Source organism: Indicator indicator, chromosome 6 (assembly GCF_027791375.1).
Source record: "Indicator indicator isolate 239-I01 chromosome 6, UM_Iind_1.1, whole genome shotgun sequence".
Classification (NCBI taxonomy): Eukaryota; Metazoa; Chordata; class Aves; order Piciformes; family Indicatoridae; genus Indicator; species Indicator indicator.
Genome location: NC_072015.1, coordinates 8877844 through 8892230, shown reverse-complemented (window position 1 = coordinate 8892230; position 14387 = coordinate 8877844). Strand labels below are relative to the sequence as shown.

The following is a 14387-nucleotide window of genomic DNA, read 5'->3' as shown; positions in this document are numbered from 1 at the left end:
CTTACTGTTGCTACCAGCAAGTAGTAGAGCTTTGCCATTGTAATTCAATAAATATGATCATCTCATAATTATGGCAGCAGTATGGAGCTAGGAAGCAATCACTTCATGTATAAAGACTGGCTGTCCAACCCCATTTTGCCCTCAGAATGAGCAGCAATGTGGTTACACATATAACATCACGGTACCAGACACAACATTTTCATCCAGGATATTTCAGCTTTAACTGCAGAGGAAATTCTAATTAGTCTACTTGGGAGTTTGCTGGGGTTTGGGGTTTTGTGTGTGTGTGTGCTCTGAATTGGGATTTTTGCAAACTGCTTGACCTACTTATGCAGAGATTTCACTCTTTGAATTATGGCTTCCTATGTCTCCATCATATTTATTATAATGCTCCATTACCATTATTATAATTCTTTTCAGAAGTCTCGGGAAAGGACACAAAGCGGTGTACAAACCAGACACTGTATTTACTTGTTGAAGGGTGGAGCATTTTTATGCTTTCTTTTTTAAAACACTTTGGTTTTTCCTTTCCCACTGTGCTTGACCAGAAGTTGGGATGCTTTGGAAATACCACATTACTTTTTCCTGTAATTTCAAAATTGTTTGTCTCCCATGACACACATATGTTTTGGGACATATCAGTGCTTAGGAACCAAGCTACAAAAATTGCCAAGTTCTAGATTTAGGGTAATATTTTCAAACACATCCATGTAATTTCAGAGCCTTTACTCAATGAAAAAAAGAAGTCATGTGACTTGGGATAATTCCTCAGAAACGTTCAGGTTGCTATGTGACTGCTGCACTAGGCAATGACCTTTACGAATCTCTGCAAGGCACTCAGCGTTGGAGATGGTTGCCTCTCTGCTGATGCCAGTCCAAACACTTATGCCAAAGCAGCTGCCTGAGACCCCCACCTCCCCCTAGCCACCTTCACTAGTGCCAGGGTGGTGGTTACTGGTCATGCACCAGTGCCAGGTGGTGCATGACGTTTGTTCGTAAGTCCTGGGATGACAACATGAGCTGCCCAGAGAATTGGCCTCTGTCCCTTCTGGCCTGAGCCTGGCATCAGTCACATTGCAGGTTTCCCCACCTCCAACTGTTCTACCACCCCACTGTGAGACACCCACATCTGTGTGCCTGACATCCTCCAGCAGCCAGTCATGGGAGTTAGGAGTAGGTAGTATAAGCACAGCTCTCAAAAGGGGGCTGCCCCAAAGCAGATGGCTTTTCTGACAGCTGCAGGCTCACCCACACTGCTTTGTTGTCCAGCCTTTTCTCCTCTTTGGACTGACAGTGGTGCCTCTCTCTTTGTCTTTGTCTGCCATGTGTAATAACATGAACAGATGAAAAAACTCTGCTAAGTGTTAACATTGTCATTACTGTGCTACAAATTTGATTTTGAAGTACTTAATCAATTTGCTAATTTTCAGAGAACTTTTCTTCTGCTATCACATTTTTGTGGTTTTGTACAATGCAGCTGTTTGAACAACAAGAGAAGGTAAATCATGGATCTAAGGAGACATCATGGATAAGGTACCATCTAGGAATACTTTTTTCTCTAGTAATTGTTTTACATTTTCCTGGAATGATGTATTTACTAACTTAAAAAGGAAAGAACTTGCTTCTTTTGTTTTCCGTTTCCAAAGTAACACCAGGATGGTTCAGGATGTTGATTTTTAAAATATTCAAACCACTTCAGTGTGAGGAGAGAAACTGTCATTTTTTTCCTATTCATTCAAAAGATTACAAGATCTGTGCTACTCTCAGTCCTGCTTCCCTTGAAGCTGGTGGCAATGTATCTGCTAACTTAACTCAGTTCTACACATTAAATGATATTTTGTCCCTTTAAAATATAATTTCACATTTTGAGGATATAGCAGCAAGTTTTTGACTGATTTAAAGGAACAGCTTTAGGGGAACATTTCGGGGAAATAATCCCAAGTCACAGCGATTTATTTTTTTTAATTGAATAAAGGCCCCATCTAGTCTAGATCGTGGTGAGGACTTTTAGGAAAACTAATCAAGCCATGCCTTAGTGTCTTTACTAACAACAGGATGCTCGTCTGTGTAAGAGTTGTGTAAAGGCTTTTCAGAACAACTGTCCCTCTGTTTGGAATAGGACGTGGAAAAGAGAATTTTTTTTCCCCCTAGATTGTTCATTCTTGTGAATTTACTGACTCTGATTTTAAAGACCTGTTTTCTGCAGTCCTAGATGTTACTGCAGACTCGCGTGCTTATTTGCATTTATGATGCACTTCATTATTATTAATGATGCACATACAGAATAGTGGATGTTTTATATAAATCACCCAATACACACGTAAATTAACCCAAACTAGCTGGCTTCAGGTTAAATGGCAGCAGCATCAGGACTTACGTTTCAGTATGTTCCTCTGCTCCAATTCTTCAGCAGTTGGCCTCTGGCTCAGTCGTCTGCGAAAAAAGTCCAGGATCAGTTTTTGGACCATATCACATTCTCCTCAGTTCTCTGTCTTGAAGAGTTATTTTGGGGTGTGAAAGGCAGAGCAGAAAGCACTGATACTGCTCCATTATGTACTTGGTACAGCTGGACCATGCGTGACACAGACCATGCTTCGCTTTCGCAGTTTCCTCTGTTTTCAACTCACGAAAGACAAAATATGTTATGTCATCTTAGGCATGACTCTCCCACCCCTACCCCAGGCAGAGCTGCTGAAAGCTAAGCTACACAGATGTCTCCACTTAATTTCCTTCCTCCCATGCCTGCTTCCTGACTCACGCAAGTATTTCTAGCTAGGACCCAGCTAACCCTCTCACTGCCCTCTCACCAGCCTCCTGAATGTGCCCCATTTGTTCAAACAGTATTTGAATACACAGTCCACAGAAAAAACAAGGGATGGTTTGGCAGCACCGAGGGCAGAACAATAGATGCTCTCCTCCTCTTCCTCTTGTGGCTTTTATTAAATCTTATGTTGAAAAAATCAGTGTGACCTGCTAGTCAATTTGTACATAATAGGGTCATAAAAGATGCAATCTAATTACAAATGGGGACCGTGAGCATAAAAAAAATCTGAATATTCAAAATACAAAGCAAGGGAGAGAAGCACAAAGGGGTCTTTGGAAAACAAAGTAAACCAGGGAGATGACATCAGAAATCAGCACTGTTGGGCCTCCTCATACTCTCCTCTGAGTCAATGGGAGTTTTGTCAATGATGCCAGTGACAGGATAGAACCCCCTCTTCCTTCAGATGTGGTCATTCAGAGATGCTTCCAACTTGGAGGCCCCAGCCTCTGCCAGTTGGATCATCAGTTCCCCTGTGAACTACTGGGTACTGATGGGGAATATGATATGAACACTGGCTGCATGGCTGCATCTTCTGCAATGAATGCTTCCCCCAGGCATGAGGCACAAAAGCTCATGGAAATGGGGCTGGCCATGCAGGGCTGATTGAGGGACATCTGACAGCAGCTCCTCACAATGCAGGGGTGAGCCACTACTCAGAGATCAGAATCACAGAAATGTTCAGGCTGGAAAAGATTCTCAGGATCCCCAAGTCCAATGAATAACCCTACTCTACAAGGTACACCCCTAAACTGTATCCCCAAGCACCACATCCAAACCACCTTTAAACACATCCAGGGTTGGTGACTCAACCACCTCCCTGAGCAGCACACTCCAATGCCTGACCACTCTTTCTGTGAAAAAAAATTTCTTAATGTCCAGTCTAAGTCACAGGTTGAGGCTGTTCCCTCTTGTTCTATTATTAATTACCTGTGAGAAGAGACCAGCACCAGCCTCTGCACAATGTCTTTTCAGGTAGATGGACACACATGCCCAGCCTTCTCCACAGCCAGGAGTTCACAGGTATGCCAGTTCAATACTGCACCCCACACTGCCCATTGTGCACAGGGCTGAAGCACATGGGGTGGGTAGGAGCCCACCCCCTACAACAGCTGTATGAGGGCAGAACCACTACAGGCACCTGATTTTACACAGCCTGAAGATTTCCACCAGCTGAGGTGATACCAGAAAACTAAGCAGCAGGACATGGCCCTGTTCCAGTGGAAAATTTGGAGTCACTAGCTCTGATCTTTCTCATGGAAGACTGAACATTTGTTATCTCATTGGAAAAGTGCTGAAAGGGACAGAAACTCATCCTTAATTCAGAAGTAAAGAATGTCTTCAACATACTTTGAAGAGAGAAAGTGCTATTCAAGTACTCACTATTGCCATCTTTAACATACAGTAGCTGTTGCTAATGGGAGACTTCATCTTAAGACTATGAAGCAATTAAAACTACTTATTTTTAGCAGCACATGAGAATTAAAAAGTTGCCACTCATAGCTCCACCATGTGTGACTGCAGAAAATGAGTTAGACAATGCTTTTAATCCAATACACCAGGATGCTTTCCAAGAGGATGCATGAGAGGGATGCTAAGGACAGACCCAGCCATACAGTGTGCAGCTGGATCTGTAAAAATAAACATCACACAACATGTAAAAGGAGAAATCAGTCTGAGGAGAACAATCCCAGAAAGGTCCTCCCCTTTCCAAGGAAACAGGGACTGAAGGGCTGAGCTAACAGTTCTTTCAAGAAGGGCTCCTGTTGGAGCGTTTCTAACAAAAGGCAGAAGTTTCATCTATCTACGTAGGTGATTTACAAAAAGGACAAGTCTTCCATGTGTTTACTGGGTATCTGCCATGAAGTAAATGCATTTTAACAAAGCTTTCACTTCACTGTGTCATTGCGTCCAAACAAAACAATAGAGATTTCCTTGAGGTATATACCTTGGCATTACATGCACTCTCTACTACCGTGCTACTCAGAGACCTACAAACTATGGGATTCTTCCCCATACATGGTAGGGTCCCCTGTGAAAGCCAGACAAGAATACCTGTGTTCCCCATTGAGAGTTAAATTATTTTTTGGATTCCATAATCACCTTTTCCAGGCTGCAAAGTGGTCCTGCCTAAATGATGACCACCATTTTTAAACAATGCACTTAAATGGCTGACAAAGCTGTGACACTTGTGATAGCTTCAGATCTCCAGATTGGATATATCTGCTTCATGAGTTGGTGATCTCTTCTGGACAAGCCCAAGAACTTCTAATAGGAAGACTTAGGCAGTAGGAAAAAAATAAAGCACCCTTGCAGTGGAGCAAATTAATGACTAGCCCTTCCAGTGCAAGCAGTGAAGTACAGCTGGAGGGTGAAGAAGGTAATGAGTAGAAGCTATGGAGGTTCCTGGCCTCCGGTACCAGTGTCTGCTTCCATCTCCATGAACTGCTATTACACCCTCATTCCCATTATCCCTTTTGACACACCAAGTCTGCTCCTGCTCCTCATTGTGAGTCCCTCTTAGATGAGTTTATCAAACAAACAAGCCCTTTCCTTCCAAGCTCTCACAATTCTCTCTGTTCTTCAGCTCTTGCTCTTTCATTTCATGTGACTTCTGCCCATCTTTAGGCTTTACAAATGACTTCACCAGCTCCTCAGAACAGTGTCATTTTAGTTCTTTTTCGTGCCTCTTAACATCTAGGTTTACCAGATGTTGAACAGCTGTTAACATTATCATTTGAATATCTTGATACTAGTTACGGATCCTGTAAATCAAGAAACATAAGCAGCTATTCCTTTGTTACAGTGGCTGCAAAGATACAGTTTTTTTCAAACCGTATTTCATACTGTCTCAAGTGCACCATTCTCATCTTGGTACACACCAGGCATGATACCTTCCATTTTCTTCCTTCCCTCCTGTGCTGGCCCACATAAAAAAATATTAATGATGCCCACCTATCTTGCAGAGGCTGATTTCAATAGTTTGATAGCAGGATTGTTGCTGTGCCTTATTTCATTTAACATTGCAGTGGCTGCATGAGGCTGTCAAGAGGCCAGAGGTCAGCAAACAAGTCTCTCATTAGTAGCACAATCAGAATAAACAGGAGAAAATGGAGGTGAGGAAGGCACCTGGTGCAACAGCAAAGAACAGATCCGCTTGTGAAATTGTAAGAACTGAGTGGGATGTGTGGTGCTGCTGTTGATCAGAAAGGCAGCTATGGCTGTTTACAAAAGCTGCACAAATACAGCTCGTACCAAGGAACAGGCAAAACAGGCCTTAAACCCCAGCAACCTTTAATAATGCTTTCTGTATCTAAAATCTCGTGTGAACGTGTTTGACCTTTGTTGTGCCATTCATGCAGTCTTGCGCTAAGTTTCAGGCATTCAAGGGGAAAGGAAAGTTTGTTTTGTGTAATTTGTGCTTAGCAATGTTTATACTTCATGTGTTTTTGCAATAAATAGCAAAAACTGTTGATAGTGGTTCTACAAATAAACTGACAAAGGTTTGACTACAAAGACAACCTTCCTAAGATTTATGATGACAAAGAAATCCTTGCTAGGATTTCTCTGAAAAAAATAATATCCAAATGGTATTGTCACTGAAAAATAAAAATTCGCTCACTTTTACAAAGATAAACCTGACAGCAAACCAATTTTCTGGACTAATTCCCTGCATGAGCAAAACATACCACACTTCTTGTGCAAGAGCTGACTAGCTCCTTTTAAGGACAGTGTGTGGTAGGATTTTGTTTGTTTGTTTCATTTTGGTTTTGTTCTTGGTTTTGATTTTATTTGAATTTGCTCTGGGCTGTGCATATCATGATGGGTAGTAGAAGTTTGGAGGCAGGAGGGACAACCATGCAAAATCAATTGCTTGTAGACCTAAAATGCTGGCTGGTGAGGGTGTAATCTCCTCAGGAAGCCAGAGAAAAGGCGGGAAGCATTTTTGCTGATGGATCACACTGTTTGGACCCTGCCTAGCAAAAGGAGAACTCAAAATAGTAAGTTTCTGCTCCATTCGGCAGTGTCTTGCAGGAACAATAAAAGGAAACACTGGCTGTCCATCTCCCAAAGCACTACAAAACACTTAAATGAAGAGCCCACATAGAGATGCTTATCCTGCTCTGCAGTGTGGCCATACCCAAAGGACTCTCAGGACAGTGGCCAACTAGTTGTGGGACTGAGGGTCAGATTCTTGCAGCCTTTTTGTCTGGTAGCACCTTTGAAGCAAAGCAGCTCCTGGCTGCCTGGGCTGTCTGCTACTAGGAATCAGGGGTTTTCTCCCCTTCATCTCTTGTTTTGTTGTGCATGAGCTCTGAGAAAGAACCAGTTAATGCCATCCAGCTTGTTATTTTGTGACCAGGACGGTGCTGGATGTGTCTTTTGGGTATCAGGAATTCATCTTTGCTTCTGCCCAGAAGACAAGAAAATTTACGATCTTAGTATAGGCTAATCTGTAAGTATCATGGACTGGATATAGTACAGAGCTTACTGGAAAATGATGCCACATATACTTCCCAGACTTATTAACTCTGAGGGTTTGCAGATACAAAAGTCAAACCCCAGTAGCTCTCTAGTGCTTGACTGGTAACATCTGGTGTGCATGACCTAAGAGCAGGACTGATGGGCAAACAGATCACAGGTGGTCACAACAGGGCACACAGCAGTATGGTGAGGTGTTCAGAACACCACCATAACATCTCTGAGCCCAGTCACGCTCACACAGTTCTTACTAATGATTGATATCATCCTGATGTAAAATAACTTCTGAGCACAGAGGGGCATAACCTCTGGAGCAGCTCCTGAATTTATTCCGTAGATGCAAATCTTTTTTATTCAGTTGCAACTGGCTTTTCACCAACCAGGTTCTAAGAGAAGTAAATCTGAGCTAGGCACGTGAAAAGCCAGCTGCTACAAAGAGCTACTTGTCACATTGCTCTTTAGTTGGCATAAATGAGCACAACTGAAGCCAGCAGAACTGCACTGATTTACACCAGCTATATAATTTGACATGAAGAAAATTCAATGCGAGTGAAGAGTCTTACTGTTGCTTAATTTAGCTTGCCTTTCCCAATAATAATGCTGATAGCAAAGCAATATCAATGAAGTATAGGCTACCAGGGGCTCCTTGCACTCCTGTGCCAAGTACAGAAAACTGGAAAAGAAAAATGGAAGAAAATCTCATATTTGCTTCTGCCCATTAACTATTAGCAGAGGGCACTGTGCAATGAGCAAAATATATTGGTAACCCTGGAGGTTCACTTTCTCTGGAGAATCATCCCAGATATTGCCAGCCAGACTTTAGAATCCAGAGAGAGCTATCTTCCTCCTAACAAGATTTATAAAATGGGATTACATACAGTTTTATCAATGAGTGAATAAACAGAAGGCATATTAAATAGAAAATCCCTACAGAAAGAAACAAATGTAAGAGTTTTACACCATTAAAATTCCTTTACTAGACTCCACTAAGATGTTGGCTAATTTGTGGGATACATTACCTCTTCCTTTAAGATCTCTTTCCTGCATGAGAAGTCTCCTGGTATCAGTCGTGATAACCTATCTTATAACTCCTTTTCCTGAGAAATTAAGGCAATAAAACCATAAGGAGTGTGTGCCACAATTCAGTTACCATGTAATGACTGCTCTCCACCTCCCTGTTGATTTTAAACATTCAGCCCTTGGGAGATGCTTGTGTTTCTGCAGCTATAAAGAAGCTCATGGCAATGACTTCAGCAGACCAAAGCAGGCAGAGACCCTGTTCCTCCCTTCGCAAATCTTAGAATCATAGAATGGTTCGAGTTGGAAATGACCTTTACAGCTCATCTAGTTCAAAACCTCTGCAGTAAGCAGGGACATCTTCAACTAGATCGGGTTGCTCAGAGCCCTATCCAACCTGACCTGGAATGTTTTGTGGGATGGGGCATCTACCACCTCTCTGAGCAACCTGTGCCAGTGCTTTGCTACTCTCATGGGTGAAGCAACGAGACAGATTTTAAATGAGAGGTAGTTAAGCAGTTTTGGTAGGAAGTCCTTGCTTTTGGTGAAGATATAAAAACTGGTAAGCATCAGTTGAAGATCAAGTACTTTCTGATTGAGCCAAAATGGCAAGGCACTTCTGCTGCCTCAGCGTCTCAGTTTGCTCCCTGGACCGCACTGCCTGGCCCAGGAGAGCAATAACAGTCCCATGTCCTGCTTCTGCTCAGCAGTTTTCCTCATGCACCACATTAAATACACCACAAGAAACACACAGCAGTCTGGCACGTGAACCAACCAAGTAGCAGTTCCCAGAAAGCATGTGCAGTCATGTATCCAGCTGGGCTCTGCAGGAAAATCAGATTTTCAACTAAAATTATTCAGATTTTAATTTCAGCTCTAAGCAGTCTTTTACTACCCCCTAACATTATGCTTGTCCCAGATTTGGTTTTGTATTGAGAAACAGCTTTAATAAAACTTCAAAGCTCCGCCTAGTCTAGATTGTGGTGAGGACTTTTAGGAAAACTAATCAGCAAATTTTCTGCTTGCTCAAGCATCTGTGGACAGGGAAAAATATAACCAAGCAGGACCTTTGTTTAAAGCACTAAACCTGACCGATTTGTTTTCTCGTTCTTTAGCCTGTGTGAATCCACTCTTGACTCACAGCTCAAATTATACAATCTTTTCTGTTTCAGCTGACTGAGGGATTGATTTATTATGATTTTTATTTACTCTTGAGAGACTCACAAGCTCCCCAAGAAAGCACGGGCTGCCCAGATTAAGTCTCCTGGGGAAAGAGAATCATATTCGAAATGTAGATTTTGAGTTCATTATGTCTGCATAAAGTAAAACCCAACATAATCTTGGCCCATGAATTCTGTGTCTTGTGAAAAGGAATAAAGGAATGACTAGAGAGTCCTATGACTCTGAGTAGAAACAGTGTGAATAATGACATACTCAAATCACCAATCCTTCTTTAGACCACCATATCACAGTGCAGACACCTGCATTTTCCCAAGGATTACTTAATTTCTTATTCTTATGCCAGGTCTTGCACTTGTGTCACAACAAACCCATGCAGTGCTACAGGCTTGGGGAAGAGTGGCTCAAAAGCTGCATGGTGGAAAAGAACCTGGGAGTATTGATTACCAGCTGGCTGAACATGAACCAACAGTGCCTGGGTTCACCTTTGGGTACCTCACTACATAAAAGACATTGAGTTACTGGAGTAGGTCCAGAGAAAGGCAACAAAGCTGGTGAAGGGTCTAGAGAACAAGTCCTGTGAGGAGCAGCTGAGGGGACTGGGGTTGTTTAGCCTGGAGAAAAGGAAGCTGAGGGGAGACCTTCTCACTTTTTACAACTACCTGAAAGGAGATTGTAGCAAGGTGGGTGTTGGGTCTCTTCTCCCTAGTAATGAGTGATAGGATGAGAGGAAATGGCTTCAAGTTGCACCAGAGGAGGTTTAGGTTATGTATCAGAAGAACCCTCTTCACTGAAAGAGGCTCCCCAGGATAGTAATTGAATCCCTGTTCCTGGAGGTGTTTAAAAGAGGCAGAGATGTGGTACTAAGGGACATGGTTTAGCACCAAACTTGATGGGGTTAGATAATGGTTGGACTTGATTTTAAAGGGTTTTTTCAACTGAATTGATTCTATGATTCTTTTCTAAAGATAAAGCCAAGTACTGTTAGATACAGATACAGATTTCAGCCCCCTTTTCAATAATACTAACTACAAAATGCCTACTGACACTGCAAGATTGCACAAGCTCATGTCTGATAACAAAGCTCTAAAATGGGGTCTCCTCTGTCTCATTATTCTATTGTTTCATTAACATCAAACCTTTCAGCCAAATACTGGCTATTCACACAGAATACGTTCATGCAAGTTTAAATGATTTTTAAAAAAGGGCATAGTGGAATTCAGATAGTTACACCCCATGAGCTTTGCAGCATTAATTCTCAAACCTCTTTTCCCTGTTCCCAAGGACAAAACATTCAACTGCAACTTAAGAACAATCTTTTTTAGAGGAGAGAATTTACTATGTATCTAATTCAAGAATTTTTTTTTGGGGAACAATAAAACTGGGATGTTTTTGAGTATAAGAAATCCAGAGGGAGAAATGTACTAAATGCTGGCTGAAAATCTGAAGCATACCAGAAAAACCAGATGGGTGTTAGGACCCATTGTAATAAAGAAAAAAAAATGTTCTAAAATGTTAGCAATTGTCCTTCTGTTGTCTGTACAGCATTGTGAGAAGACATTTGCTTCTGCAAAAGTAATAGTACTGAACTAAAAGCTGACTTTACAAAGCTAACGAGATCATAACTCACAGTTCAAGTTCACTCCATCAATGACTTGAATGAAATGGGACCACAAAAATCCAACAGAGCTGAACAGATATGCTTGCTACCTATAGACAATACTGTGTCTGGTTTGTTTTGAAATCTTTCCAAGGTCGTTTTGTGCCTATGAACAAATGTTCACAGCAATGAGCCTTTAGAGATGCATTTTTGAAGTTAAGATCTGGTTGCTAAACCTTAGAAAAACTATTTGCTTTACTTTTCATAGTAAGTTACTTTTTTCTCTGGTTAAATACAGTATTCTTTTCCTCCAGAACTACTCTGTGGAGGCTTTTCCTGCCATCTGCACTTACTCAGTTTTCAGGTGTAACCTTGTATTTGGAAGACCTATAGGAGACCAGATCACCATTAACATATCTGCAAAATGATTCCAAATTTTCACTGCTGAACAGCTTCTTGGACTGTCCTACAGACCATTCTGCCAAACTTCAGACCTGATGCAGGGGACCAAGATCCCTTCAGCTCTCTGCCAACCAACCAAGCCACTTGTGACTGGCGTAGTGACACTATTTCCTGGTGTTTTTAGCAACTTGGATTAAAGAAATTTGGAGTATCCCTCTAGTCTCCAGCACATTGTTGATTCTTACCATAAAATTTACGCTCTTGAAAGGAGAACCATCTGCAAGCAAGAGCCAGAACAGCAGAGATTCCTCCCCTCTTGGCATATGCCCCTGCCCCAGCTCTTGGTGCTCAGGGAAGTTTGCATAGTTGACCACGGTTTGGTATAAGAATAGAGCAGTTATTCCTGTGCACATGTTGTGGCCTTGGGATGGATAGAGGAAGCAACACCTTAGGTGGGAAGAAGGTCTGTGGGGCCAAGGAAGAAAGCATGAAGGGAGGCTGATGACAAAAGGAGTGCCAGCCCCACTCCCCAAACATTCTATGATCCTCTAAAATCCCACTGATCTTTCACTTTCCTCTAAGGTTCTTTTTCTGAAAAATCTGATGCCACAAACTTAAATTTTGCTTAAATTTTGCTTTCCTGCTGGCTCTAAGGAAGGGTTAAATGCTGAAGCACATCATGAAGGAACCATCTTCCCTATATTTAGCAAACATGAATATCAGACCTCTTTGGTGGACCTCTATGGATCACAGTGACTACATGGTAATTAGATGGGGAGCACAGTGACTGTATATACACATCCTGGGCATTAGCAGGTATCTTACACCTCTAACACTGTCAGTGTGCAATTTGTCTAATCAAAAGGCAACAGCACCCTATCTTCCAATTCACCTATCAATTCACGTATCTACTAACACAACTGTACTCCTAAAATAACCAACCAGTTTTGGTTTGCTGTCCAAATAATCTGTGACCATCACAGCAAATCTCAATCCAAAACACAAAAAGCTGTTGGTTTTAACAAAGGAAACTTGAGTGGGGAACTTTGCCAGGTTGCTGACAGCAAGATCAACACTTACACAGCTAGCTCTAAAAAGTCTCCTCTTTTCAGAGCAGCAGCTACAGACCACTCAAAGAACAGAGGAATTGTGTGTATTCCTGACTGTGTTAGTTTGTTATAGGCCATTTTACCAGTGTCAGTGTGAAGAAAGGCAAACAGACAATCCTGCAGAAATCAAATTCATCTCCAAGCAGCCACTTTACATTGGTAATGTCAAAAAAGTGCAGTTTATCCACTTTCTGTGAAATGAATCAAAAGCTAAAATACTCAGTGACTCAGAACAGCCACATTAGAGAATTTCCAAAAAGACACTTTTATAAACAGAAGTTGGCAGCATTAGAAATTCAAAACCACCACAATTCAGTTTCAAAGAGAAAAGATGCATAGGAAACAGCTTGGTGGCCACACTTTGTCTTGCTATTGAAGTGGAAAATTCCTGGAAGTGAACAAATCTGAGAGCTTTAAGAATGCTTAACTGTCTTGTGTCAGAGGGATTTGAGAACCGAGACTGCAGGAAAGGCAGGTGATAAATAGCAGTGCCTTACTGCAATGGGTTGTGGCCTAAAATGTCCACTGGAAAATTATGAAGGCTGTGAGAAGTGTTTGTGACAAACAGTAGAATTGCCAAAAACCTGAGTTGTGGCAGGTTGGAATCTACCTGTGAGGTGAGGTCAAAGCTAGTGAGTAGTTTTCACTTGACAAAACAAGTCGCTACTTTTCTTTAAAAATAAAATAAATTAACAGAGGCTTAAAAAATGCATTGGACAAACTACCTAATTCTGACCTGAAATGATACTTTTCAGTTTGCAATAAAATATTATATGCCACAATTTGCTATTTTTATTCAGTTTTCCCTACCCCACTTGTTAATTATTTTATTCAACTTGAGCACCAAATGCAAAAAATCCCTTATTCAGCCAACTCCAGTAGACACAACTCTTGTAGCAGTAACTGCTATGGTAATTACAAGCACAAATCTCCTGAAGCAGGTCACAAGGAGAGCTCTCCCCAGTAGCTGCAGGGCCAGCTACAGTGCAGATGGCTGGGTCATTCCTAGCCATTTATTTAGTGGTCACATCAGGTTCTGTGACAACTGCTGATCAGACTAGCTCTTGGCATATGTTTTACAGTGTTGATTCTTTTGTAGCTGTATCTCTGTTCATGAACTAGTTTCTCACTTTTCTAGAGAATTTCACATTCACCATCCTACCCAGAGATCTGCCCGTTGTATAAATTCCCAGCTTGTTCAAGAACACAACCTCTCCCCTTCCATCTGCTGTGTCTATATAACACCTTTACTGCTAGAGCCTACTTCTCTATGTATTAGCAAAGTTTTATTTTTTTTTTTTAAATTATAGACTCACAGAATTGTTTTGATTGGAAGAGATCTTTAAGATCATAGAATCATAGAATCAAGAAGGCTGGAAGAGACCTCAAAGATCATCGAGTCCAACCTGTCACCCTACACCTCATGACTATCTAAACCATGGCACCAAGTGCCACGTCCAATCCCCTCTTGAACACCTCCAGGGATGGTGACTCCACCACCTCCCTGGGCAGCCCATTCCAATGGCCAACCACTCTCTCTGTGAAGAACTTTCTCCTCACCTCCAGCCTAAACCTCCCCTGGCACAGCTTGAGACTGTGTCCTCTTGTTCTGGTGCTGGTTGCCTGGGAGAAGAGACCAAACCCCTCCTGGCTACAACCTCCCTTCAGGTAGTTGTAGACAGCAATGAGGTCACCCCTGAGCCTCCTCTTCTCCAGGCTAAACAGTCCCAGATGATCAAGTCCAACTATTAACCCAGCACTACCAAGTCACCACTAA

At 41.9% G+C, this 14387-nt stretch overlaps 1 protein-coding gene across 1 annotated transcript in view; it reads right to left on the bottom strand.

The window, feature by feature from the left end:
- Positions 1-14387, bottom strand: part of PHACTR1 (phosphatase and actin regulator 1) — a 326072-nt gene that overhangs the window by 13149 nt on the left and 298536 nt on the right. The window contains exon 10 of the mRNA XM_054381958.1: positions 2378-2433. Within this exon, the coding sequence (XP_054237933.1) occupies positions 2378-2433 (56 nt within the window). The remainder of the gene's footprint in view (positions 1-2377; positions 2434-14387) is intronic.